The sequence below is a fragment of the Juglans regia genome, chromosome 11 (assembly GCF_001411555.2).
Source record: "Juglans regia cultivar Chandler chromosome 11, Walnut 2.0, whole genome shotgun sequence".
Lineage (NCBI taxonomy): Eukaryota > Viridiplantae > Streptophyta > Magnoliopsida > Fagales > Juglandaceae > Juglans > Juglans regia.
In genome coordinates this window covers 13,722,892-13,747,757 of record NC_049911.1, presented here as the reverse complement: position 1 = coordinate 13,747,757, position 24,866 = coordinate 13,722,892, and the positions used below count along the sequence as shown (strand labels likewise).

At 39.0% G+C, this 24,866-nt stretch overlaps 2 protein-coding genes across 4 annotated transcripts in view; one reads left to right on the top strand and one right to left on the bottom strand.

Annotated features, from left to right (window-relative positions):
• Window positions 1-20,450, top strand: part of LOC109000372 (probable inactive ATP-dependent zinc metalloprotease FTSHI 5, chloroplastic) — a 41,154-nt gene extending 20,704 nt beyond the window's left edge. Inside the window, exons 13-20 of one of the 3 annotated variants that reach the window (XR_001997702.2) lie at window positions 2,219-2,338; window positions 3,545-3,730; window positions 3,854-3,928; window positions 5,161-5,220; window positions 5,676-5,783; window positions 18,622-18,702; window positions 19,540-19,655; window positions 20,368-20,450. Coding sequence is in view for 1 of the 3 variants with exons in the window: in XM_018977217.2 (XP_018832762.2) it covers window positions 2,219-2,338; window positions 3,545-3,730; window positions 3,854-3,928; window positions 5,161-5,220; window positions 5,676-5,783; window positions 18,622-18,702; window positions 19,540-19,605 (696 nt within the window). In the remaining 2 variants the exon portion in view is untranslated. Of the gene's footprint in view, window positions 1-2,218; window positions 2,339-3,544; window positions 3,731-3,853; window positions 3,929-5,160; window positions 5,221-5,675; window positions 5,784-18,621; window positions 18,703-19,539; window positions 19,876-20,304; window positions 20,327-20,367 lie in introns of those variants that run through there. The other 2 variants (XR_004802788.1, XM_018977217.2) reach the window with 2 other exon arrangements.
• Window positions 20,388-24,188, bottom strand: LOC109000373 (leucine-rich repeat receptor-like protein kinase PXL1). Its single transcript, XM_018977218.2, has 2 exons — window positions 21,438-24,188; window positions 20,388-20,822 (listed from the first exon to the last, which is right to left on the bottom strand). The coding sequence occupies exons 1-2, from the start codon at window positions 24,082-24,084 to the stop codon at window positions 20,413-20,415; spliced, it is 3,057 nt and encodes a 1,018-aa protein (XP_018832763.2). The 5' UTR covers window positions 24,085-24,188; the 3' UTR covers window positions 20,388-20,412.
• Window positions 24,189-24,866: the final 678 nt, after the last annotated feature.

Genomic DNA, 24,866 nt, shown 5'->3' with positions numbered 1-24,866 from the left:
TACTTGGGGCTCATCTAATGGTAGGTAGACTCTCATATGAGGTCAATACGTAGAGTTTGGAGAGTGTAGAGTCCAAGGGATGTGGCAGTCCTAGTGTCGTGGGTTTAGTGGAGTGTTTGGATGTAATTTGGAGTCATAATTGCCCTAGGAGCTGTGGTTGCCTTAGAAACCCTAATTTTTTTTTTTTGATTGGTAAAAGATAGATATTATATATATGAATGAACTAGGCATAGCCCTTGTATATCGAAAGTATACATAAAAACACCTAAATACATTCTAAAAGCTATAAATTAAAGACAAGAAATCTTGAACATTGTCCCCATGCAATACAATAGTGGAAAACCAACACATTGAGTGTGAAGAAAAAAATTCTTCAACTCGGCTATTGTGCATTCCTTATCTTCAAAGCAATGCGCATTCATTTCTGTCCAAATACACCACATAATGCACAACGGAATCATCTTCCACACTGCTGCCACTTGATGATAGTCTTGCATCTTTGTCCAACAGCCCAACAAATTCACCACCCTCATAGGCATAATCCAAGTAACATCAACCCTTTGAAAGATCTCACCCCACAACACACTTGTTACTTCATAGTGTAGTAAGAGATGGTCCACATATTCTCCATTCTTCTAACATATGTAGCACCAATCCAACACTACACATCCTCTCTTCCTCAAGTTGTCCGTGGTCAATATCTTCCCAAGAGCGGCATTCCAAACAAAAAAAGCTACTTTAGAAGGCACACGAGACCTCCAAATATTCTTCCAAGGGAACAGAGTATTGTCAAGTTGTGTTTCAAGATGTTATAATATGCCTTAACTGCACATATCTTGTGATTATTTGTGATATCTCATATGATATGGATAAGGGTAGGTGGTGTATGAGATCTCACATTGCTTGGGAATGAGAAGTTCTTGCTTTTTATAAGGTTCCAATAGGGCTCCAATTGTATCATTGACTAGTCATTTTGGAGTATAGGCCATGTGGTTTGGGCCTTCTATTGGGGCGTTACAAATGGTATCAGAGACTATCCCAACCAGAAATGTGGGACTTGAGCCGTGTCACCTACAATGGACAGGCCTGAGGAGAATGTCGAGAATTTAAGGGGGGTAGATTGTGATACTCCATATGATATGGATAAGGGTAGGTGGTGTATGAGATCCCACATTGCTTGGGAAGGAGAAGTTCTTGCTCTTTATAAGGTTCCAATAGGGCTCCAATTGTATCATTGACTAATCCTTTTGGAGTATAGGCCATGTGGTTTGGGCCTTCTATTGGGGCGTTACATTATTAGACCTCCACTTTAATCTATCTTGTTGTGCCATAAGAGTCCCCGTGGAATATAGTAAGCTGAAAAAATCTGAAACAATAAATAATTTCCAATCATGGAGATTCCTATTAAAAAGAATATTCCACAAATGCGCATCATGAGAAAATAACCGCACGTCCTCTACTGAAGCCTCCCTATTAACTGCAATACGATATAAAGCCGGAAAAGCCCTTTCCAATGCGTGATCTCCACACCACACGTCCCGCCAAAAACTGATTCGATTGCCTTCACCAACTACAAAGCAAATTTGATTTGCAAAGCATGGCCACTCCTTCCTTATATACTTCCATAAACCCACACCATACCCCCCTCACTTTGTTAGAGCACCAACCACCTCAAGCGACACCATATCTAGCATCAATAATTTCCTTGCACAAATGATCCCCCCTTAGAAACCCTAATTAAGTGTAAACCCTGAATTTCCTAAAATAGAAACCTCAAAAGTTCTGGATGTTACACACAATGACGGTGTCAACCACCGACACCAGTAGAATGTACACTGAAGACAACTAACTTGTGTGAAACATTGAAAACAACCATGGATCACCAATTAAGACAACTACTAACCACCAACACCCCTGAATCCATGATTATAACAAGGAAATTCACTAAATCAGCTGTGACCACACTGCTAGTCATGACACAACCACCAAACAATGAAATATCACCCATTTCATGAAAATAACGTGGCTGTTAGGAGGGTGCAAGATGACGCCAAATTCATAGAGGCTTAAAATATGTTTATGCATTTGGAAGTTTTCAAAATGATCCATTTTCAGGTATAATATTATGCTTTTTATGTGAGCGTACTCAATGATATAGGAAGATAGGTCCCTTCTGTTCCCCTGTGCACTGTACTGACACGAGTTTAATGATTGGTAGTGGACAAGGGAAGCCAAGTTCCCACATGCTGTTTGGGCTGCTGGTCGTGCTCTTATTGCTCTTCTATTGCCCAACTTTGCTGTAGTAGATAATCTATGGCTTGAGCCATTGTCTTGGCAGGTATTATTTTCATGTCTTATTATGATTACATTTCTCTAATTTGTTCCATTTTAGCTATTCTGCTATTTTTATGCCTATGGACGGAGGACGGATACAGGTGTTGTTGGATGTTTACCATGAAAAATCTAGTTTCTAGTGTTTCTAATATGCGATTTCTGGATATTTTATTGCTCCATCTCGTCTCAAGTTTGTGCTATTTTTTAAAATTTAAGTTGTTTTCTTTTATGTATTTAAATCTCTTTGTTAAACATGAATTGTGAAAGTGAAGATTGTAATGCTGACTTCTTAAAAATTGACATTTTTTTTTTGTGATGGACTAGAATCTAAACTGTGTACCGCCAAAGATGAAAGAAGGGTTAAAAAAGAAAATTTTAATTCTCCATTTGAGACAAAGGAAGCATTATTTCTTGGTTTTTTATGTTATATTTCTCTAAACAATGATACATTTTTTCGTTCATAGTTGCAAATTTTTAATAATATGATTTATGATATTTATCTGTTAATGTATTTCTAAATTTTACACATACAATATAATAACAGGGAATATACTTCAGAGTCTATGTCATAAATTGCATTACTTTCTGTTGACCTATCAAACAAAATAACAGGGAATATACTTATAAAACAATTGCATTGCTTTATGTTTAAAAACTTTTAGGATTTTCTGGGCATATTTGGTTGTTTTATTGCTTATGGAAGATGAGGAGAAGACAAAATCCGATGTCCATAATGTGTATGTGTAATAGAAGAGAACTGGCCAATGCATTCAAAGTGCATGTCAACAGGAAGAAATTGCATATGGAAATTCCAAAGGTTATTCTCCTTTGAAATATTAGAAACCCAACATCTTTTCTGAGGAAGGTACGACCTAAATGCAAGCCACCTTCAGATAAGGTCAAATTTGATAAATCAAAAATGGATTCTTAAGACCAGTGAAATGCACTCAAGAGGGCATTCAGTATACTAAGATAATATGTCTGTTGATTTAACAATTAAATTGGCTTTGGAGTTCAAATAACCCCCTTCTCTGAACTGAGCCAAGGCTTCATGTCTTTGTACGCAGTCAATTGCCCAATTCTCTTGTTCCAACTGTATTTCGATATTTAGAAGGGGAAATCTCATTATCTTGGTGGAGACACATGTCAGTAATCAAATTGTTTGGGAACTGCATTGTGATGAGCACTGATTATCTCCTACTCCTTACAGGGAATTGGCTGTACAAAAATCACTAAGGTGAGAAATGAAGGCTCTGCAAATGGGACTTCGGAGTCTAGGTCATACCTCGAAAAGAAGCTTGTATTTTGCTTTGGTTCATATCTCGCAGCCAGAATGCTACTTCCTTTTGGGGAAGAAAATTTTCTATCTTCTTCAGAATTAAACCAGGCACAAGAGGTGGTTTCATGCAGAGCATTATGATTCTGCAATATTTTGTTTTTATCTTCTAAAGTTCTTTTTTTTTTTTTGCGAATGAGAAAAACCCAATAGAACTCATTCTTTCTTGTTTGGATGCTACAGATTGCCACAAGAATGGTGATTCAGTATGGCTGGGGGCCTGATGATAGTCCTGCAATTTACTATCATAGCAATGCGGTATTGTTTTAAACCCAAAAGTTATTCTTACACAATAAGTGGTTTCTTTGTGCTTGAATCACTGTTACGGGTAAGCATATTTGTAAAGCACCTTCAAGATTCAGTTATTCACATAACACCCTCTACCAGTACATTGGCATTCTTAATACATACAATAATCTTAACATATCTTCTTCTTAGAAAAGTCTCAGCTACCTGTTCCATTCTGTTTGCTTTAAATAGACTTCTCCTACGTTGATACATCATACTTTTTAAACTACATGGATCTACCTTATCTAGGATTGCTCTATGCAGAAAGAAGATACTATTTTTAGACGAACTGAATATACGATGAGCACACCATTTTGAATTTAATTTAAGCAATGTGGGAAGATGAACATGCTGAGGAGAATTTTCTCCCTAATTAACCTGTTAAATTGGAGAAGCTCTGAAAGTTGAAATAAAGTACAGAGAAAAAAGAAAAGGAAAAAATGATCTACGAATCTCTATTCTTTGGTTCAATAGCTTTGTCTGAAGTTTTTTTTTTTTTGGTTGATTCAAGATGAAGTTCCATGTGAGGGTATTTTAATCTGATAGGTTGTCATGTACGGTCTTTAAGTAGTGCCTGATTGAGGAGTAGAGATTTATAAGAGATAGATCTATTTGACGGACTCAAGAGAGGCTGACCGAGAGTGGGTAATGCCATTTAATTTCTTCTTTTTTTTCGGGGGCGGGGGAATGAGATATATGTTGAGTGCATGTTCCTTTTGTTTTGGAAAATGAATGCAAGTAATTGCAGTTTGTAGTTCTTGAAGATAGAAGTAGATATCCATGACTTTTTCAATTGGTTCTGGTTCCTCTTCTATACTTGTTGCGAGCAAAGACAACTTTTAATGCATGTGATGGTCTTTGGCGGGTGTTGACAACTTGGTGGTGAGGATGGTTACTCATAGTAACACATGAAAGATGGTGGATTCTGGTGCTGAGAGGTTATCATGAACTGAGATTACCCGGGTTGACATCCAATGGAGAACATGTTGATGAGCCAGTGGTGTTGTCTAGTTTTTTCATTGTAGGTTTTTTGAGCACATTGATAGTGGTTGATAGAGGCAGTATTGACAACTTCTTTGTAAACATCATAGCTCTGGAATCTTTTGAAAAATTCAAGTTCATTTTCAATAACGCTTTTCTTTTGAAGGTTCTTACTGGTTTGGTGGTGTAGTGATTGACTGTTCATGTTCTTATTGCCATAGGTTACAGCTTTAAGTATGGGCAACAACCATGAGTTTGAGATGGCAGCTAAAGTTGAAAAGGTAAGTGTATGTTGTCATGGCTTATGCTCACCCCAAGTCTAATTTGAAGCCTTGGGAGCAAACAATTTTTAGATGTTGATGAATAAAAGACCTGTTGAGTTAAATGGGTTCGGGGTTTAACCGGATAAAAGACCTGTTGAGTTTGCACAATCTCCGAAATTCCTTGCATTAAAAAAATCCAAAAGTAACTACCAAATTTCCATTACCATTTTATCCCTGATTTTGAAATTGGAAATGTCAAAGCACCAATCGTTAAAGGTTGATTTTAAGGGTGTCAAAAAAAATATATTTGTGCCAAAGTATCACATGCCTCTCACATTTTTCTTTTTGAATTCTATGAAGACATTTGTTGTGGGACAAAGGGAGTATGTGGCACACCAAACACCAGCCATAAAAATGAGAATTTGCAGTAAGATTGATTCACAACCTCTGATAAGTGTTCGTTATTTTTATAGATGTACGATTTAGCATATTATAAAGCCAAAGAAATGCTTCAGAAGAATCATCAAGTTCTTGAAAAGATTGTTGAGGAGTTGGTTGAATTTGAAATCCTGACTAGAAAGGTAAATAATCATTATCCTGAACTGCCTATATTGTTGCACTTGTTGAATTCTACGAGTCTATTGTTTTAAGTATTTGTGAACGTATTTCCGAGGGACTTCAAGAAGTACGTATTGGTCTAGCCACAAGATGGTTGAAGAGAGCTCTAATAAGCCTTGGAAGCTTGGGTTTAAAGCAAGTGGATCTGTGGAACAGAGAAGCTATGCTCAAGCATTGTTGGCATCTGCTCTCAAAATTTCCACTTTTGTTGGTTCATGCTATATTATATATATGCATACATACATACATGCATATATATATATATATATCATATCTGCAAATATTAGACATCTATGTATTGGGATTGAGGTTGATGATGTCGGTCATTGTGGATAGGAGGCTTCTTTTGGTCTTTTGGTGTGGTCAAGGAATAATATAAAATTTTGTAGTGTAACTTTTTTTGTTTTCAGATGATACTTTGATATTTTTTGAGGCTGATTGTGAAAATGATATGGCCTTGAATATTAATCTAATAGTATCAGAGATTATTCCAGTTTGCGAGATGGAGGAGACTACTTTGCAAAGGTCATTAAGTCAACTGATAGAAGTACTTTTTACAATTCCCCACTTATTATTTGTCATTGTTTCCCATTCCTAGTGCGGAACATTATATGATGGGATGAGTGCATGATGATTCTCTAAGGAGGTAGTGGGCCTGGCATTTGGAAACACGTTAGAAGGGATGGAAAGTCTTTTCAAGTTTTGTGAGACATCATGTAGAGGATTGAGCCAAGATAAAGTTTTTGCATTACCTATGATAGGCTTGTGCATGTGGAGTTAAGTTATATGGAATCAGCCCGTAACCTGCAATCCGTCAATTCGACATCTTGGTTCCGCTATCCACCAATGTTTACATTTGGATAGAGCATAGCAGATATAGGGTAGCCGATAGCGAATATTATCCCCTATCTGCGTGTGTATATATATTTATTTTGCACTTTCTGTATAGTATATCATGCCTACTATTTCAATACGATTTTAATATGGAAAATATAGATGGCGGTCCTCAATGCTCTCCTCTCTGTGCCCCCCCCCCCCCCCCAACTCTCTCTCTCTCCACCTTTGCTTTATATTCTGTCTTTTGATCTGTGCTTTAGAAACAACCACGTCTCCCCTCACCATTTGACGTGTTAGAGCAGAACTTTGCTTTCTGATCCAGATTATGACCATACGCATTAGTGTAACATCTTGCTAAAAGAGCTTTATAACCAACGCTAAAAATTTTGATAAACTCCTTTTGTCCTTCGACCGGACACATTCTTCCACCATTTTCTTTACCCATCCCACACATGTTTGTTGAGAACAATGTTCGTCACCACTTTCATACTACTCTTTGTCATATGAAGTACAAGGAAACCCCTCTGCTGCAAGCTCAGATTCTTTGAATCTATCAGCACTTGTTGCAAAAAACCTGTGATTATCCTCTTTTGGATGATGTGTAGGATTTAGGAGGTGGAGGTGGGTCGTCGTGATCTGAGATCTTGGAGGTCCATTGGATCGCAAGCACATCAATGATGACGTAGAATTAAGCCGATCACATGCATAGAATCTGAATATGCACTTGTGAAACATCTAATCCAATCTAATCCACCAAATTTCATAGTTTTAGGTGTGTATTTTACCTCCGTTTTCCCACATAACAACACATAAATAGGAAAAGAGGATATCTTTCTTCTTGCTCCAGTTGGCTTCCTGAAGATACCTCTCTGTCTCTCTATCATTGATTTCTCCATTTGTTTTTCCCTCTACAACCTGTGATTTTCTTTTCTATTCTTTGGTTTTCCTTTTGATTCTTTTGCTCTGATAGTGATTTGAACATTTCAAATGCCATAAGTTGTGATAATCTCAAATGAGATATTTGATTTTGTCCTTGAAACTCATTGTTGTTTAATAACAATATTCTGCTGACATTTTGTAAAACATGAGCATATAAAAGTTATAAAAAAAATCTTTGATTTCGTCAAATTTTAGTGCTTATGGTCAATCATTTTATTTTGATAGGATTTATGTTTTGTTTTTAATGCTATTTATTTTTAACTTTTTTCACAAGTCTATATGTTTTCCTTTCCAAGAAAAAGAATTCTTATGGTTACATTCTCTCTCTCTTTTTTTTTTTTTTTGTACTTCAGTTTTGTATGGAAGTGTCGTTGAAAATAAAAAATCAATTTTGTAAGTGCTTCCATAGATCCCAATATGGCAGGCAGACTGGTACAATTATCCGCAAGTGCGGATTTCCACATCTGGATATCCAACCTCGTACAAAGGTAGAGGCGGGGGCATATTTGAGTATCCACCCAAGGGCAATTGCATGGGTGGTTTAAGCCCAAACCCTATGTATCCGCATTATCAGGCGTAACCTATGGTGTGGGGATGGACCACGAAAGTCTTTTCTGGAGTTGTTCGTTATCGTTTGTGGTATGGTGGCATTGGTAGTGGATAATATGAATTCTAATGTGACTCTCCAGTGTTATCTCTTACTGGATTTGTCCAAGATTTGGAGGTAGAAGCAGTAACATCATTTTTTGAATTGTTGTGCTCCCTCAGGGTAGAATTGGTGAAAATTGTACTTGTGGATCCCCTCTAGGGGGAGTTTGAAGCTAGGTCGTACTATCAAACATTATCTATTTCGAATGATTCTCAATATCCATGGAAGATTATTTAAAAAGTCAGCAAGTTTCTTTGTGTGGATGGCAGCCCTTGGGATGATCTTGACTTTGAATAATCGAAGAGAAATGTCATAGCAGTGACTTGGTGTTACATGTGCAAAGGGAGCGGGAAATCCATAATCTCCCCTTCTTATCCATTGTGAAGTGACAAGGGCATTGTGGCCAGTGATTGCAAGCCTTTTTGGAGTAGAACGGGTCATGCCTAGAAGGATGATATAGATTACTGGAGAGGTCAATTTAGAGATCACTCAATGGTAGCAGCTTGGATGATGCCCCCCTTTGTTTTTAATGTGGAGCATGTGGAGAGAGCAGAATGCAAGACACTGAGATGTTGGTAAAAGAGCTAAAGAATATGTTGATCAAATTGCTCTATATGGATAGGGGCCTATTAGCTATCTCGTTTCTCTAATGCTTATGATTTTTTTTAGTTTTCACTTCTGTTAATCATTAAAAGGGTTCCATTATATACACCCTGTGCATCAGGGTTTGTGCCCGTCCTTTGAATGAAAATTTCTAGTGTTTCCTTTTCTTCTTCTTCTTTTTTTTTTGACGATTTTGACGAGGAATTCCAAAGACCATACAAACATAACAGTTTATTTATAGTTGTTTCTTACTTGGTTTAGTAGTTATTTTCTCTCTTTTATTTAGAAATTGAACTCTTCTCAGGAAAATGATTAGGAATAGCCTCTATGAAGGGTTTATGTTCTTTCTCAAGATTTGTAGAGATTGGGTTTAATAAAATTCCATCTACTTCTCTAAAGATTTGAGAATGCGACTCTCCTTAGGTACAATTATTTCGTAAACCTAGGTGTGATTGCCTGGGCAGTCTTTCCTTTTCTATTTTTTTCCCGTTTATATATGACTAACATAACTGTACATGTCAAACCCTATACATAAGCCTTCAAGAACTTATCAGAACCAAATCCAATGCTGAATTTCTGAAAGATGTGCATCAAATTGATATCAGAGCAAGCCAGAGATTTTGGTGCTGTTTTTTTGTTCCTTTTTTTATCGGTGAATTTTGTGCTGTCTTATTAGGCTATAAGAGCATTCTGCATCTTATTCGATCTAAATCTTTAGTTCACACATTGAGAATATTAAGGGCAAGTAGAAGATGAATCAGAAAGAAACAAAACAGGAGAGGGAGAGGTAAGGAAATCAAACAAAGCTTTCAGCTGTGAATTCTCAATAATCCTCATTGTTCTCAAACATTAGAACCCCTTACAATGCTAAAGAAACAAAGAAAAAAGAATTCCAGCCCTGGTCTAATAATCCTGTCCCTACATTACAAACGTTAATTATTTTGTATTTTGTATTTTTATAGTTAGAAATAAAATTTTATCGAAACAAGTAGGCATAGTCTACGCATACAGGAAGTATACAAAGAGAACACCAACCCCTAGGGGTTGGCTCAAGTGGTAAAAGTCTTGGTCTTGGTGGTATGCTCATTTTCTAGGTATAAGGTTCGATTCCTCTTGGTTGGAAACGATGTCTAGGGGCCATTAGACTGGGGAACTTCTCTTTGATTACCTAAGGTGGACTTGTGGGAAACTCCTTGATGATGTCATGTGCACCCTCGGGATTAGTCGGGACTTTGTTCTAGGACATCCAATGCCAATCAAAGAAAAAAAAGTACACAAAAAAAACACCTAATTACCGATTAGAACTAAAAATGGATACAAAAAAATCATGAAAACTAGCCCTATTGAAAACAAAAACAGAAGCCCATAAAAATAAGGTATTGGAAGAGTCTTTTAAGTTCACCCAAAGAGTGTTCTCAATCTTCAAAGCTCTGACATTCCTCTCCATCCAAATGCACACCATAAGACATGGGAATCATTTTCCGCACTGAGGCAATTTGGGGATTACCCTGAAGACCTCTCCAACAAGCAAGAAGATTCACCACCCTTATTGGCAGTACCCATGCAAATTCGATCCTGCTGAAAATATCATCCCATAAGACCCTAGCCACCTCACAACAAAGTAATAGATGGTCCACAGTTTCACCACTTTTCTTACACATGTAGCCAATCAATGACAACAAGGCCATGATTCCTCAAATTATCCATGGTCATGCATTTGGCTAGGGAAGCAATCCAACCTAAAGCTACCTAGAGAGGCACCTTACATCTCCAAATGCACTTCCAATGAAAATTTTTGTTTTGACATGTCAAAGATACAGGGACCAGACAGTGAATTTGCCCTTCCCCATATGGGTCCAAAGCATCCTATCTGCCTCAACTCAACCAATGCTTGCAGCATAAAGTAAGCTGAAGAATTTGGTTATGGCACCATTTTCCCAATCCTGAACTGCTTTGAGAAAGCATGCATGCCACTGTAATGAGCCACTAGAGTTATCCATGAGATATGCCACCAAAGCCTCCTGATCACACCCGATCCGATCAAGAACAGGGAACGCGCTCTTGAGAGCCCTATCCCCACTCCAAAGTGTCATGCCAAGATCTGACCCTGGAACCGTCTCCAACCTCAAATTTGAAATGGCTAGCAAAACTCCTACAACTGTTTTCAATATTTTTCCACGACCCCACACCACACCATACGCACCTCTAACTTCATCCCCAAGCACTCCCATAGTTGGAGTCAGTAACAACCCTCCACTATGCCCTCAATGATTGAATTTGGCCATGGTCTGTCTTGCAGAAAAGCAAATCATCTGCAAAAATAAGGTGAGAAATATTGATAGTCACAATAAGTACTTCCAACCGAAAAACATGTAATAAATCCACCACCAACAGTGGCATCCGGCATTCTATTGAAAGTATCCATAATAATGACAAATTAAAAATAAGACAATGGATCCCCTTGTCTCAACCCATGGGGCTGTTAAAGAATCCAATCAAAGAGCCATTCACCAAGACTGAAAAATGAGTTGTGGAAACACAATGCTTTATCTAAGAACACCATATCTCCTCAAAATCACACTTCCCAAACAATAATACAAAAGTTTCTAATTTACATGTTCATAAGCCTTCTCCATATCCAACTTGCATAAAATATTTGGCATTCCCTTATTGATTCTACTCTCCAAACATTCATTGGCAATGAGCACTAGGGGTGTAAACTCAAACCGGAAAACCGGACCGGACCGGACCGGTTTTACCGGTTTTGAACCGGTCCGGTCCGGAACCGGTTTTTAAAACGTAAAAACCGGCCGGTTCCGGTCCAGTTCCGGTTCCGGGATTTTTTGGACCGGACCGAACCGGACCGGACCGGTTGATTAAAAAAAATAAAAAATAATATTTTTATATATAAATTTTATATAAAATATTTTATATATATTAAATATTAATATATATAAGTTTTATATATAATGTATAATTATAAATTTTTATGTGAAATTTTATATATAACATATATATTCATATATGAAATAATTTCTTATTATAATTTATAAATTATTACATAAAATGTTAATACTAAATCACTAAAAGTTTATAACTAATACTAATATATAACTTATAACTATACCAATCCAGAAGGAAATAAGGGGTGGGGTTGGAGGAAAATGAGGGAGGCTTTGGTTGAAAGTGGTAGAGAAATCCATGTCAATGGAGGAGCTCAGGTGAACAAAGCGAAGGAGGCAGTTCAGTCACGGACGTATAAGGAGGCCTTATCTTCGTCGTTGCCGATAGCTAGGAGGAAACAGGAAAATGGAGAGACAAACTCTGACAGAAGACAAAGGGAGTGGAGCCGAGACGCAATCCCGAACCATACCCATGGCAGGAGATCCGCGGCGTGTCAGGAGGCGTGGGAAGTGCGAAGGCTACTGATGGAGATGCAAGGCCAGCTACGCTATTTGCAGAGAGATATGGCTGATATAGTGTCCTTTGTCGAGGGGATAAAGAAAGCAGAAGACGTGGAAGCTTTAAGAAGAAAAGTGGGGCGGGTTGGAGATATGGGTGAAGGGGCTGGGCCTAGTAAAACCCGGAATCAAGCCCACCAGAATAAACTTAAGGGGCGGGCCGTTTGGAGGAAAATTAATGGGCAGACTCGGCCCAATCAGCGAGGCTCGGTTTCTGCAGGGGCTGGGCCTTCCCAGCCGGGTCAGCCCGAGTTACAAATGGGCGGGCAGGGATCCGAGTGTGAAGACCCTGCCCAGAAACGCGTGAATCTCAGCGGCGCGACACCCAGCCCAGTTTTCGTGCCGGAAAGCCTTCCGATGGCGGAGGTAGCACAGAAACCGCCGACGACAGCTGTAGAGATCGCCGACGAGGCCGCCGACGAGGCGTCAAAGGTGTTCTGTGCACAAAAGGAGCTCGAAATCCGGGAGTATGCGACCCAGACTTTACCGACTTCTTTGGAAGGCACGGGGATGGTTCCGGCGAAGCTATCTGTCAAACCCTTAGAGGCTTCCGAGTCGGAGGTTGGGGATGAGGAGTCCGAGGATTTCATGCACTCGGTGGAGGATGATTTAGCCCTCTCTGAGGCGTGTGATCAGTTGGGTTTAGAGGATTTTTCTGTGGGGGAGGATTTTCAGAATTTCCAGAGTAGCAATCCTATCCCATTGAACTATTGTTTTCCAAATCAAGCTTCAGACTGGGTATTACATAAGGTGAAAGAGATTCAACATTTTGTGGGGATTAGTTGCGAGGGGTATGAAGAGCAGTTCATAGCATTGTTAACTGCTATGGAAGTTGGGAATCAGCAGAAAAAAAAGGGGGACTTGAAGCAAAATCGGGAGCTCAAAAGGTTGATGTGGTCGATGAATTCGGAGGGTAGTCCTAGTAGGAGTAGGGTAAAAGGGAAGGGGACGTTTGTTCATAAATGAAGCCAAAAATTGTGTCTTGGAATGTCCGCGGTCTTAATGAGGTAGAAAAGCGTACTCGAATTCGACACTTACTTCGTGAGTGGAAAGCGGACATCGTTTGTTTACAAGAAACAAAGCTGAAGTTAATCAATAGGAGGATTGTGAGGAGTATATGGAGTAATAATTATGTAGATTGGGTGTATTTGGCTTCTTCGGGGGCATCGGGAGGAGTAATATTGTTATGGGATAGGCGGGGGGGGGAGAAAGTAGAGGACTATATAGGGAATTATATGGTAGCGTGCTCTTTTAGAAGTGTGGTGGATGGTTTCTTGTGGGCTTTTGCAGGGGTTTATGGGCCCAATTTAGATGTGGATAGAAGATTATTGTGGGAAGAGCTTGCTGGGGTTCATTGCTGGTAGGAACTCCCTTGGTGTATTGGGGGTGATTTTAATGTTGCTCGATTCCAAAGTGAAAGTTTTGGAAATAGAAGATTGAGGCCAGCAAATTTGGAGTTCTCAGAGTGCATCTTTGACCTAAACCTGATAGATCTGCCACTAGCAGGGGGTCTTGCTACATGGTCTAATAATAATACATGGACTCGATTGGATCGGTTCCTGATTTCACCAGAGTGGGAAAGCCAGTATCCGAACGTATGGCAAAAGCGGTTGGGCTGGTTAAGCTCGGATCATTGGCCTATCTTACTGGATTGTGGAGGTATTCAGAGTAGTAGACGGTATTTTAAGTTTGAGAATATGTGGTTGAAATCAGAAGGTTTTGTGGAGAGGGTCAAACAGTGGTGGATTTCTTATCAGTTTGAGGGTACACCCAGCTTTATTTTAGCAAATAAGCTGAAAGTTTTAAAAAGAGATCTAAGAATATGGAATAAACAGTCTTTCGGTAATGTGGAGGAGAACAAAAACACCAAGTGGATGGAAATACAGGAGTTAGAAAGACTACAGGAGGGGAGGCCTCTTACTGAAGAAGAACAAGCACAGAAAACTTTGTTGGGCACAGATCTTGAGAGGATAATATTGCAGGAGGAAATGTCTTGGCGCCAAAAGTCAAGAGCATTATGGTTAAAGGAAGGGGATCGGAGCACGAGGTATTTCCATAGTATTGCAAACTCGCACAGAAGAAATAATAACATTGAGGTGTTGAAAATTGAGGGGGTGGAGCGTAGAGAAAAAGAGGTTATCAAAGAACATGTGGTTGATTTTTTTGAAAAGATACTTACTGAACAGGAGGGGTGGAGGCCTACTCTTGATGGGTTGGTGTTTAACATTATTGAACCAGGGGATGTGGTCAGGATGGAGAGGGCTTTTGATGAGGAAGAGGTTCTTAATGTAGTAAGAAAAATGGTAAAAGACAAGGCTCCCGGACCGGATGGTTTCTCTATGGGTTTCTTCCAAGAATGCTGGCAGGTGATTAAAGAAGATCTTATGAAGGTGTTTCAGGAGTTGTTCTCGTTTGGAAAATTTGAGAAAAGTCTTAATTCCACGTTTCTTGCATTGATTCCTAAAAAGGCCGGGGCTATTGAGATCTCGGATTTTCGGCCTATCAGCTTAGTGAATGGAGTGTACAAGATTATCTCAAAAGTGCTTGCAAATCGCTTAAGTGAGGTTCTAGGAAAAGTTGTGACTAAGCCTCAAAATGCCTTTGTTAAAGGAAGACAGATCCTCGATGCGGTCCTAATTGCCAATGAATGTTTGGATAGCAGAATGAAGGAGGGAAACTCAGGTATTATGTGCAAATTGGATATGGAAAAGGCGTATGACCATGTTAATTGGGATTTCCTCTTACATCTTTTGAGTAGATGTGGTTTTGGTGAAAGGTGGAGGTTATGGATTAGGTGGTGTATCTCTACAGTACGGTATTCTGTTTTGATCAATGGCAGCCCTGAGGGTTTCTTTCAGAGTTCTCGTGGGCTGAGGCAAGGGGATCCGTTATCTCCTTTACTTTTTGTTATTGTGATGGAGGCTCTAAGTAGGATGATCTCGGCCTTGTCGGCTAATGGTTTTGTTAGGGGCTTCCAAATTGGTTCTCCAACCAGGGACATTACTACCATTTCTCACTTGTTGTTTGCAGATGATACACTTATTATGTGCGAAGCTGATCGGGACCAGGTGCGGGCTGTCAAGGCGTGTCTACTGTGTTTTGAAGCAGTGTCTGGTCTAAAAGTGAACTATGATAAATCCGAGATGGTACCGATTGGAGAGGTTTAGAATATTAGGGAGTTGGCTGACACGCTGGGTTGTAAGATAAAGTCTTTTCCTATGACTTACCTGGGATTACCTTTGGGTATAGCTCCGAGGGCAAGCTCGATTTGGGACACAGTAATTGAAAAAATAGAAAGGAAACTGGCAGGGTAGAAGAGAATGTACTTGACAAAAGGGGGTCGGATTACTTTGATTAAAAGCACACTTTCTAATCTACCTACTTATTTCTTATCTTTATTCCCTATTCCGGCAAGTGTGGCGAGGCGTCTTGAGAAGTTGCAGAGAGATTTTCTGTGGGGTGGAATGACGAGTTTAAATTTCATTTGGTCAAATGGGAGAAGGTATGCCATCCTATCTCCAATGGTGGTTTGGGTATCAGAAATATGCGGCTGTTTAACCGGGCGTTACTTGGCAAATGGTTGTGGAGATATACCAAGGAGCCAGAAGCCCTATGGAGAAATGTGATAGAAAATAAATATGGTGGTTTAGGGGAAGGTTGGTGTACTAGAGAAGTTAGAGGGACACATGGAAGGGGGCTATGGAAGTATATTAGAAAAGGGTGGGAGGTTTTTTATCGACACACGAGATTTCAGGTAGGGTCAGGTGCCAGGATCAGATTTTGGAAGGATACATGGTGTGGTAACAGTGCCCTAAAAGAGTTGTTTCCTATTCTTTTCCAGATAGCAAGTGCCAAAGAAGCTACAGTGGCGGAGGTCATGGGTATTTCAGAAAGGGGTATCCACTGGAATATTAATTTCAATCGGGCGGCACAGGATTGGGAGTTGGAGATCTTGCAGAATTTTATAGTTATCTATACTCTTTTAATCCTAATACCTAGCATGAGGATAGCCTCTGGTGGATTCCTGCAGGAAAAGGGGTTTTCACTGTTCGGTCCTATTATAAGGTCCTTACACAAGCGCCAGGGGCACAGTTTCCCTGGAAAAGGCTCTGGCGACACAAGGCCCCTCCAAAAGCTTCTTTCTTTGTGTGGACAGCGGCATTAGGCAAGATCCTTACTACAGATAATCTGAGAAAGAAGAGGATAATTATCGTAGACTGGTGTTGTATGTGTAAAGGAGGAGGTGAGGCGGTAAATCATTTACTCTTGCATTGTGAGGTAGCTAGGGCGCTCTGGAATGAGGTATTCCAAAGGATGGATCTTGCTTGGGTTATGCCGGAATCCGTGGTGGATATATTGGCGTGTTGGACATTTATTCGAGGTGGGCATCAAATCAAAGAGATTTGGAAGATGATTCCTATTTGTATCATGTGGTGCCTATGGCAAGAGCGAAATGAGAGGACGTTTGAAGACAAGGAGAGATCGATGGAAGAACTAAAAATTTTCTTTTTTAGGACTCTTTGTACTTGGGCCATTGTTGTCTTTAATGGCATGGAACTTCATGATTTCCTAGTTTCTAACATGCCTTTGTAAATAGGGCATACATTATTGTAACTGGCAGTTGTTGCCTTTTTGTTAATAATATTTATCTTACTTATCAAAAAAAAAAAAAACTATACCAATAGTCTAATATTAATACTATTTTATAGTCTAATATATTAATAAAAGTATAAAACAGTTTTTTTTAAATCAATTTTTTTTTTTATAAACAAATTTTTAATGACAAATTGTGAAATTTACATTTTAAAAAAACCGGAAAACCGGACCAGACCGGACCGGAAATCGGTAAAATCGGAAGTACCGGTTTAGGAGGGTAACCGGTGCGTAATCGGTTTTGAAAAATACAAAACCGGTACATACCGGTTCGATCTTAGATTTTATCCAAAACCGGACCGGACCGGACCGGTTACACCCCTAATGAGCAACGAGTCCAAAATTTGCCTCCCCTTGATGAAGGCATTTTGAGGCTTGGAAATAATCTTCTACATGACTATGCTCATATGGTTGACAAGAACATTAGATATGAACTTATACACCCCATTCACAAGGCTAAAGGGGATGATAATAATTTACTCTGAAGCACCGGCCCTCTTTGGGACAAGTGCAATGAGAGTCGCAATAAGGCTTTTCCCCTCAAGACATCCTCCCTAACAATGTCCTAACAATCCTGAAAGAAAGCCATGGGGAAACCATCTAGTTCAAGAGCTTTATCTTTGGCCATCACTCTTATCACTTGTAGAACTTCATCCTTTTCAAACGGTCTATCCAACCAGTTGCACTCAGGATATCAATAGGCTTAAAAGCTAAATTGTCAAGTTTAGGCCTCTGATTAAATTGTTTCGTGAGGATTCTTTCATGGTGCAATGTGATCCTTGATCTCGTAGTGATCCCAAAGAGCAAGACCATTAATGTGAAGTATCTTAAAGGTATTGTTCCTCGTATTGTTCCCAAAGAGCAATCTGACTTTTCTTTCCTAAAAAATGCCACATGTACCCAATCTCCTCCCTACCCTCTAAGCCCCGCAACTCCTCAAGAAGGGACTTCTTCTGACTATCTACATTCCCAAAAGCTTCCACAATCCACGTCATCAGGTCATTATTCATTGTTTTTAGTTTACCTGCCAATGTAAAGTTAGTGCCATGAATCTGATAAGAAGACCCTTGTGAATGCCGAGGTCATCTTAATTATATCTTAATTAAAAATTACCCAAAACAAAAATAGGAAAATAACGAACTAGCAAATAATAGCAAGCTACCTCAAACTCTTACCAGATAATGCAGATTTGGGCTTTCAGATAATTCTTCTCAACCCTCTCGTTGTTACAGCATCAAAGTACATATAACTCTTGTACATAATGTCTTCAATTGAACTCAATCAGGTGGAATCTGAGTTGTTCAATACATCTCAATTAGATTCATTTTTTAGCTTCAAAGTAATGTTATTGTACTTATCTGAGTTTACTTGCCATTTAATTCAGATCTCTCTCTCTCTCTTTCATACACACACCCGCCCGTGTGCATACATACACACTCACAAAAAAAAAAGGATCATGATCTACCATGATAAAGGCTGGTTGGGTTTGTTTAGGTTGAGAAAATGGAATTCATGAATATCTTGAGGGTTCAAACATGCATGAGTTTATAAACTCTTAGTCCCCACCCCACCCCCTCTTTTTGAAATGTAATATTTTTGGTAATAACGGATGACATATAAATATCTTCAATATTATGATGTATACTCTGTACTAAGCAGGATTTGGAAAGAATAGTTGAAGAATATGGTGGGATTCAGGAGAAGGAACCATTTTTTCTTTCAAGTTCTTATAATAGAGAGGTATGCCTGCCAATAATTTATTATTTCTCCATTTCATGCAATTTTTACTTATTAGGGTTTATTATTAGAATATTTTGTAATTTATGGTTAAAATGCATATTTATCCTAGTTGCTGATGCTTTAGGCGATGTTCTTGTTGGAGTGCTTTCATATTAGGTTCACAGCATCTGGAGTACTGTCTCCTATGTAGCTTCTAGATGTAAAAAAAGAACTAACTTGATTCAGGTTCTGTGTGGTCCTCTGCTCTACAGAAATTACACCAAGTCGAGTTTCTTTATATCTTAAATTATTCCATTAGTCTTGAACGTGATTTCAACATTTAATCACTTTAAAGTTATGAGATTATCTATTAATGAGAATAATCCATACTTTCAGACCAAAAGGATTTGAAAACCTTGAATGAAATTTAAGGTAAATTGTGTTCTTTGATAAATGATGCCTGATAATATGGGGGGAAAGACTGTCAGCTTTCCATAATTCCAAAATGGTTTTATTTTCTTCAACACTTTGTAATTAACAATAACTATACGTCTCTGAATAAAAGATGATAATTTTATCCTCTCTAAGCCCTCTCTTTGATCATGAATCCTTACCCTAGTGATTGTATAAAATGATCCTGGGTCTTTGGAAAAAACCCAGAGACAACCAGCAATCTCGTTTCACGACTATAGTTGATCTATTCTCCATTTAACAGTTGATGTGAATTGAAAATTATATCTACTTGATTTCTGATGATTAAAGCATTAGGGTTTTTCATACAAGTTGAGTATTTTCGTTTTATCCATGTCATGGACTGGGCTTCTGTCACTTTCTCACGTTTTTACGTCTTTTCCCCAGCCATTGTCTAGCGGCTTTCTTGATGGTGGGAATGCAACGGGTACTGCGCTTTTAAGATCAGCCTAGTCTCAGTTAAATATGCAGCTCTATAGGAGATACCGGATGTAGATTTTAAGGTGAATCTTAGTTTTGGATGGACTATTTTGTGTTTCAGAATAGGTTTCCTAGTTATAATGTTACATATTCATTCATTTTTAGCATAAGAGAGGTACAATGTAAAATAATTAGACGGAAAGTAGTTTTGGGTTTGGAAGAGGTACCATTTGTCCTTCACTGCCATCATATTTCGCCTTTGTGATGAGTTGCAAGCCTTCCGCGTGCTCTTCTCAATTTCAATTTTGCTTGTTATGTTGTTCTTACTGGATTTGTAATTTAGGGTGGTGTTAATGGAGTTAAACAAATTAAAAGCCTATCTTCGTTTTATGATGATGTTTATGAGTATATCTATGTATATATGCACTTGTGTATTGATTGGTAACTTACACCATCATCCAATGGTCTACACTATTCTTAGTTACCTTCGAAAAAAATACTAATCTAGGCAGTGAAATAACCCTATATTATCATTCAAGGAAATCAGAAATAAGATGTCTGAGATTTAACTGGATTTTGGATCGACATGCCATGCATACTCTGCTTGTAGGCTTGTGAAATAAAGATATTGTAGTGGCAATATCAAGCAGTTGATATCATAAATGAAATCAAATTAGAAAATTTAAGCATTTGAGATAAAACTGTTTGAATGATCATTATTCTTCTTGATAGGTGCAAATGAACTGCTTGAAATCTAAAAATCCCAACAAAATAACAATAATAAAAATATTTCAGAGAATATTTACTCAGAAAAGCAGCCAACTGCGGAGATTGTTATTCCTACATAAGACCTATTACAGGCGAGGTGTTAAAGATTGGCTTCTCTTTTCTACTATTGTGTACCCCATTTTGACAAAGGCTCTTCCTTCTCGGCTTTGCCTCTCCAAGCATCGTTACAATGTCCCTCATAGGCGGTCTGTCCTTGGGGAGCTTTGCAGTACAGAGAAGTGCTATTCGAAGGACGAGGAGCATCTCTTCTTGGACATGTTTGCATTCACCAGCTATGTTGGGATCCAGTGTTTCTTCTAAGCTTCTGCTGTTTCCAATCTTCCTGCGAACCCATTGGACAATATCGATCGGTTCTCCAAATGCTGGATCTAAAGGCATTTTTCCAGTCAGAAGCTCCAAAAGTATGACACCAAAACTGTATATGTCTGTCTTCTCGTTGACCTTCAGAGTATATCCGTATTCTGTCATTTAAGAGGAAAGGGGAAATATTGTGCAAACTTTGTTTAAATATTAGAATTTCAAGTACTCGTCAAAGAAATAAAAACACAGAATTTTGGAATTGGCTGACATCAAACTTCAGTTGATCTATTCATTCCTATCTCCCAACTATAACTTGTTTAGCAAAACAATTGTTAGTACAATCAAATAGATCATTGTTGTATTTGATTGTACTTACAGGCCATCCCGAGCTGGTCTTGAAAAAGGAACTACTATGTTATCGTTTTTTCTAACCGATGATTTTGAAAAAGAGACTAAGGATCTCTTTAAAAAACATTTCAAGACAACAAACTACAGTGAATCCACAGCTTCCAGTTGTGGCTTACTTAAAACCCCATTTTTTAAGATGGCAGCCTCTTTGTAGGGCATTGGTAGAAATTAAGAAATTGATTTCAAACTCCGTTTTAATTTTATTTTTTTCATACTTTTGCACTGTGGTTATTGTACTAAGATATTTATTGGGAAACTTCCCCCCTCCTCATATATCATCTTTTTATTTTCTAATGAAATTTGGTTGCTTAGGAAAAAAAAAAAAAAAAAAAAGATCATTGATGTAAGAAGTATAGTATGTAACTAACCAGGTGCAATATACCCATAAGATCCAGCCACCCCAGAAACAGTCTCGTTCTTATGAACCATCATCCTTGCCAACCCAAAATCCGCTATCCTTGCATCGAGATTGGCATCAAGGAGTATGTTGTTGCACTTGATATCCCGGTGGATTACTGGCGGGCGGCAGTCGTGATGGAGGTAATTCAGCCCTTGTGCAACCCCGACTGCTATGTTGTATCGGGTAACCCAATCCACCAACAACTTTGTAGCTTCTTTACTGTGGAGTGCCGTCCCCAAATTCCCATTTGGCATGTACTCATATACCATCATAATGTCAGTTTCATTGTGAAGATACCCTAAAAGCCTTACAATGTTTCGATGTCGAAGCCTCCCTAGAAGATTCACCTCTCCCAAAAGATTGTCGCTGTTTTCGATGTCCGACCCTGACCTCCATAGCTTCTTGACAGCAACAACTGCATGTGGCCGATGAGTTTCAGCCTTGTACACTACACCAGTTCCGCCAACGCCGATTAGGTTTGATTCTTTAATGCAAGCTAGTATGTCGCTGCTGGTGAAACTGACCCTCTGGAATGCAACTAGCCTCCAAGGCCATTGTTCATTGCTCTTCATGAACAAATCATCAAAGAAGCTGTTATATAAGTACCATCTTCTAAATAGCCATCTTCCAGTGAACAAAGCTATTCCAAGAGACAGAATTATTGAAATCCCTACAATAAATCCCACTAGGATGTGTTTTACATGCATGTTTCTTGGCCCTGGTGGTGCAGCAAAAGTTTGAGAACATGGTGGAAGTACTCCACCACAGAGACCGGCATTGCCCATTAGATCGTTAGGATTGATCGTTATCAACATACCATTTGAGGGGACTGGACCCTCGAGCTTGTTGAATGAGAGGTTGACCATTTCCAGGGCGGGTGAGCTTCCAAAATTTTCGGGTATCCGACCAACAAGAGAATTGTTGGACAGATCAAGAATAGCTAGTGATGGCATGGTTGCAAGTGCTTTGGGAATTCCTTCTGTAAACTGGTTGCTTCGAAGATTTAGATTCACTAGCTTTAGACACGAAGCAATTCCTTCTGGAATTTTTCCTGAGAAATGGTTGCTTGAAAGATCGAGCATGGAAAGTGATGGGCAGTCTTGGAACTGGTCTGGGATAGGACCTTCCAGATTGTTGCTGGAAGCGATGAAGATTTGTAGATTAGGAATAGAGAGAATGGTGAAAGGAAGATATGATTGAAAGTGGTTCGAGGAGATATCAATGAAAGAAAGCGATACAGAGGAGGCAATATCTTCTGGGATTTGGCCACTGAGATTGTTGTTTGCCAATTCCAGCCTTTGAAGCATTGGAAGATCTCCCAAACCAAAAGGAATGGTCCCGGAAATGTCATTATTCTGCATTCGGACACGTACTAGTGACTTACATTTTGCAAGACCAATTGGGATGGGGCCGGAAAAGGAGTTGTTGAAAAGGATGAGTTTTGTGAGATTGCCTGAATTACACAAACCTTGTGGAATCTCACCCGACAGTGAATTTGATGACACGTCTAACCATTGCATGGGGGAGTTTTGTCCAAGATTTGTTGGCAAAGGACCTGTCAAAGAGTTCTGCCATAGCTCAAGTACCTCTAATTTAGTCAACTCACCAAGCTTGCTTGGAATATGACCAGACAGGTGATTGCACATTAGATTCAAGAGCTGCAAGTTCTTCAATTCTGCTAGCTCAGCTGGAATCTGTCCTGAGATCTGATTATCGGAAAGATCTAGAAAAACTAGCGATGTAATGTTACCAATTTCTGGGGGAATCTTTCCTGCAAAGTTGTTTTTGTACAAATATATCGTGGTAAGTTGTTTTAGCCTACCCAATTCAGGTGGAATCTGGCCACTGAGACTTCCGACAGCAAAGTCAAGATACTGAAGATTGGTAAGGTTGCCTAACTCCACCGGGATTTCACCTTTAAATTCGTTGTATCCGAGAATTATTGTCTCTAAGGAAGAAAGTTGCCCGAGTTCTCGTGGAATCTTTCCTGTGAAATTATTGCCGGAAAGGCCGAGGAACTTCAGTTTCTGCAAATTCTTGAAAGATGAAGGGATTGATCCTTCAAAGAAGCTCCCTCTAAAATCAAGGATCTCAAGTAATGTGGCATTTCCAAGATCCTCTGGAAGAACACCCGAGAAATTATTGCTTGATGCATTAACTGAAGTCAGTCCTGAGGCCATTCCAAGACCCGTGGGGAAGCTGCCAATGAAGGAATTCTGACTTACGTCAATGCTCTTCAGTGAAGTAAGATTGGATAGTGATTTTGGCAAAGATGATGCAAACCCATTACAGCAAATGTTGAAAGAAGAAAGACCATGCAGGCCTTGAATGGAGTCTGAAACACTGCCGCCGAGATTCATGTTGGAGAGATCAAGCTTCTCCACAAGGCCTTTGAAGTTGCACATGACCCCTGTCCAGTTACAATGCAGTACCGAACCTTTCTCAAGCGTTCTGTTTGGTATTCGCCAATCCTTCAGGCTATCTAAAGGATCGATAAGAACAGCTTTTATTGATATTAAGGTTGACAATTCATCATTTGGCGTGGTTTGAGCTCCCTCAGCAAGAACAAGAGAGAGCCCAATGTAACAGCTGAAGAACAGTAATTGGGTTTGCATTTTGCTGCTCTTTTGGTTTCGTTCCTCTCAGTTGTATGGCATTGTTTTTTCCTTCTGTGGAACAAAGGAGTAAGAATGTCGTAGCAGGGAGTTATGAGAGAGAGAGAGAGAGAGAGAGAGAGTTAGCTTGTGATAATTAATAGCAAATGGAGATTATATTATCATGTATTCGTGGGTTCTTGGGATCTGCACCAGCTAATGATCTGCATCTAATGACTGTCAAGGTTTGGACTTATTGGAAATCTCCTATACATTAAAACATGGAGAGAATGTGTTTACAGTTCCACTACTGATCATTGTACTTGTGTTCTTATAATTTTATCATGGTCAACCCAAGTGGGGTGATTAACAAATGAAAATGCTATTTTCTTTATTGTTTATTTTGATTTCTTAATTTTGAAGGGAAAATGAACTTGCCTCCCTGTATTTACCTTCATTTTTTTTATTAGAAACTCATTATCAAGAATGAATTGGGTAACTTCCCCACCTTACTTTTATTTGAAAAGGTACTGTAAGTACTACATGGACTGCAACGCCATGCTTCATCCTTTCATTTTACTTGCCTCACACACTATTCTCTTCTACTCATAGTACAATGAACCATATAGTCCACCTTAAAAGAGATCTTCTTTCTAATCCTTTTCTTCAGCATCTGGGTCTCTAATTAGGCTCTCTTTCTTGATGCATAATCCTTGTGGTTAATGCATAAGCATCATTAGGTGCAGTCTCTTAATGTCGTGTTTCGCACACATTTGAACTAAGTTCCAACAACTCAAGTCTTT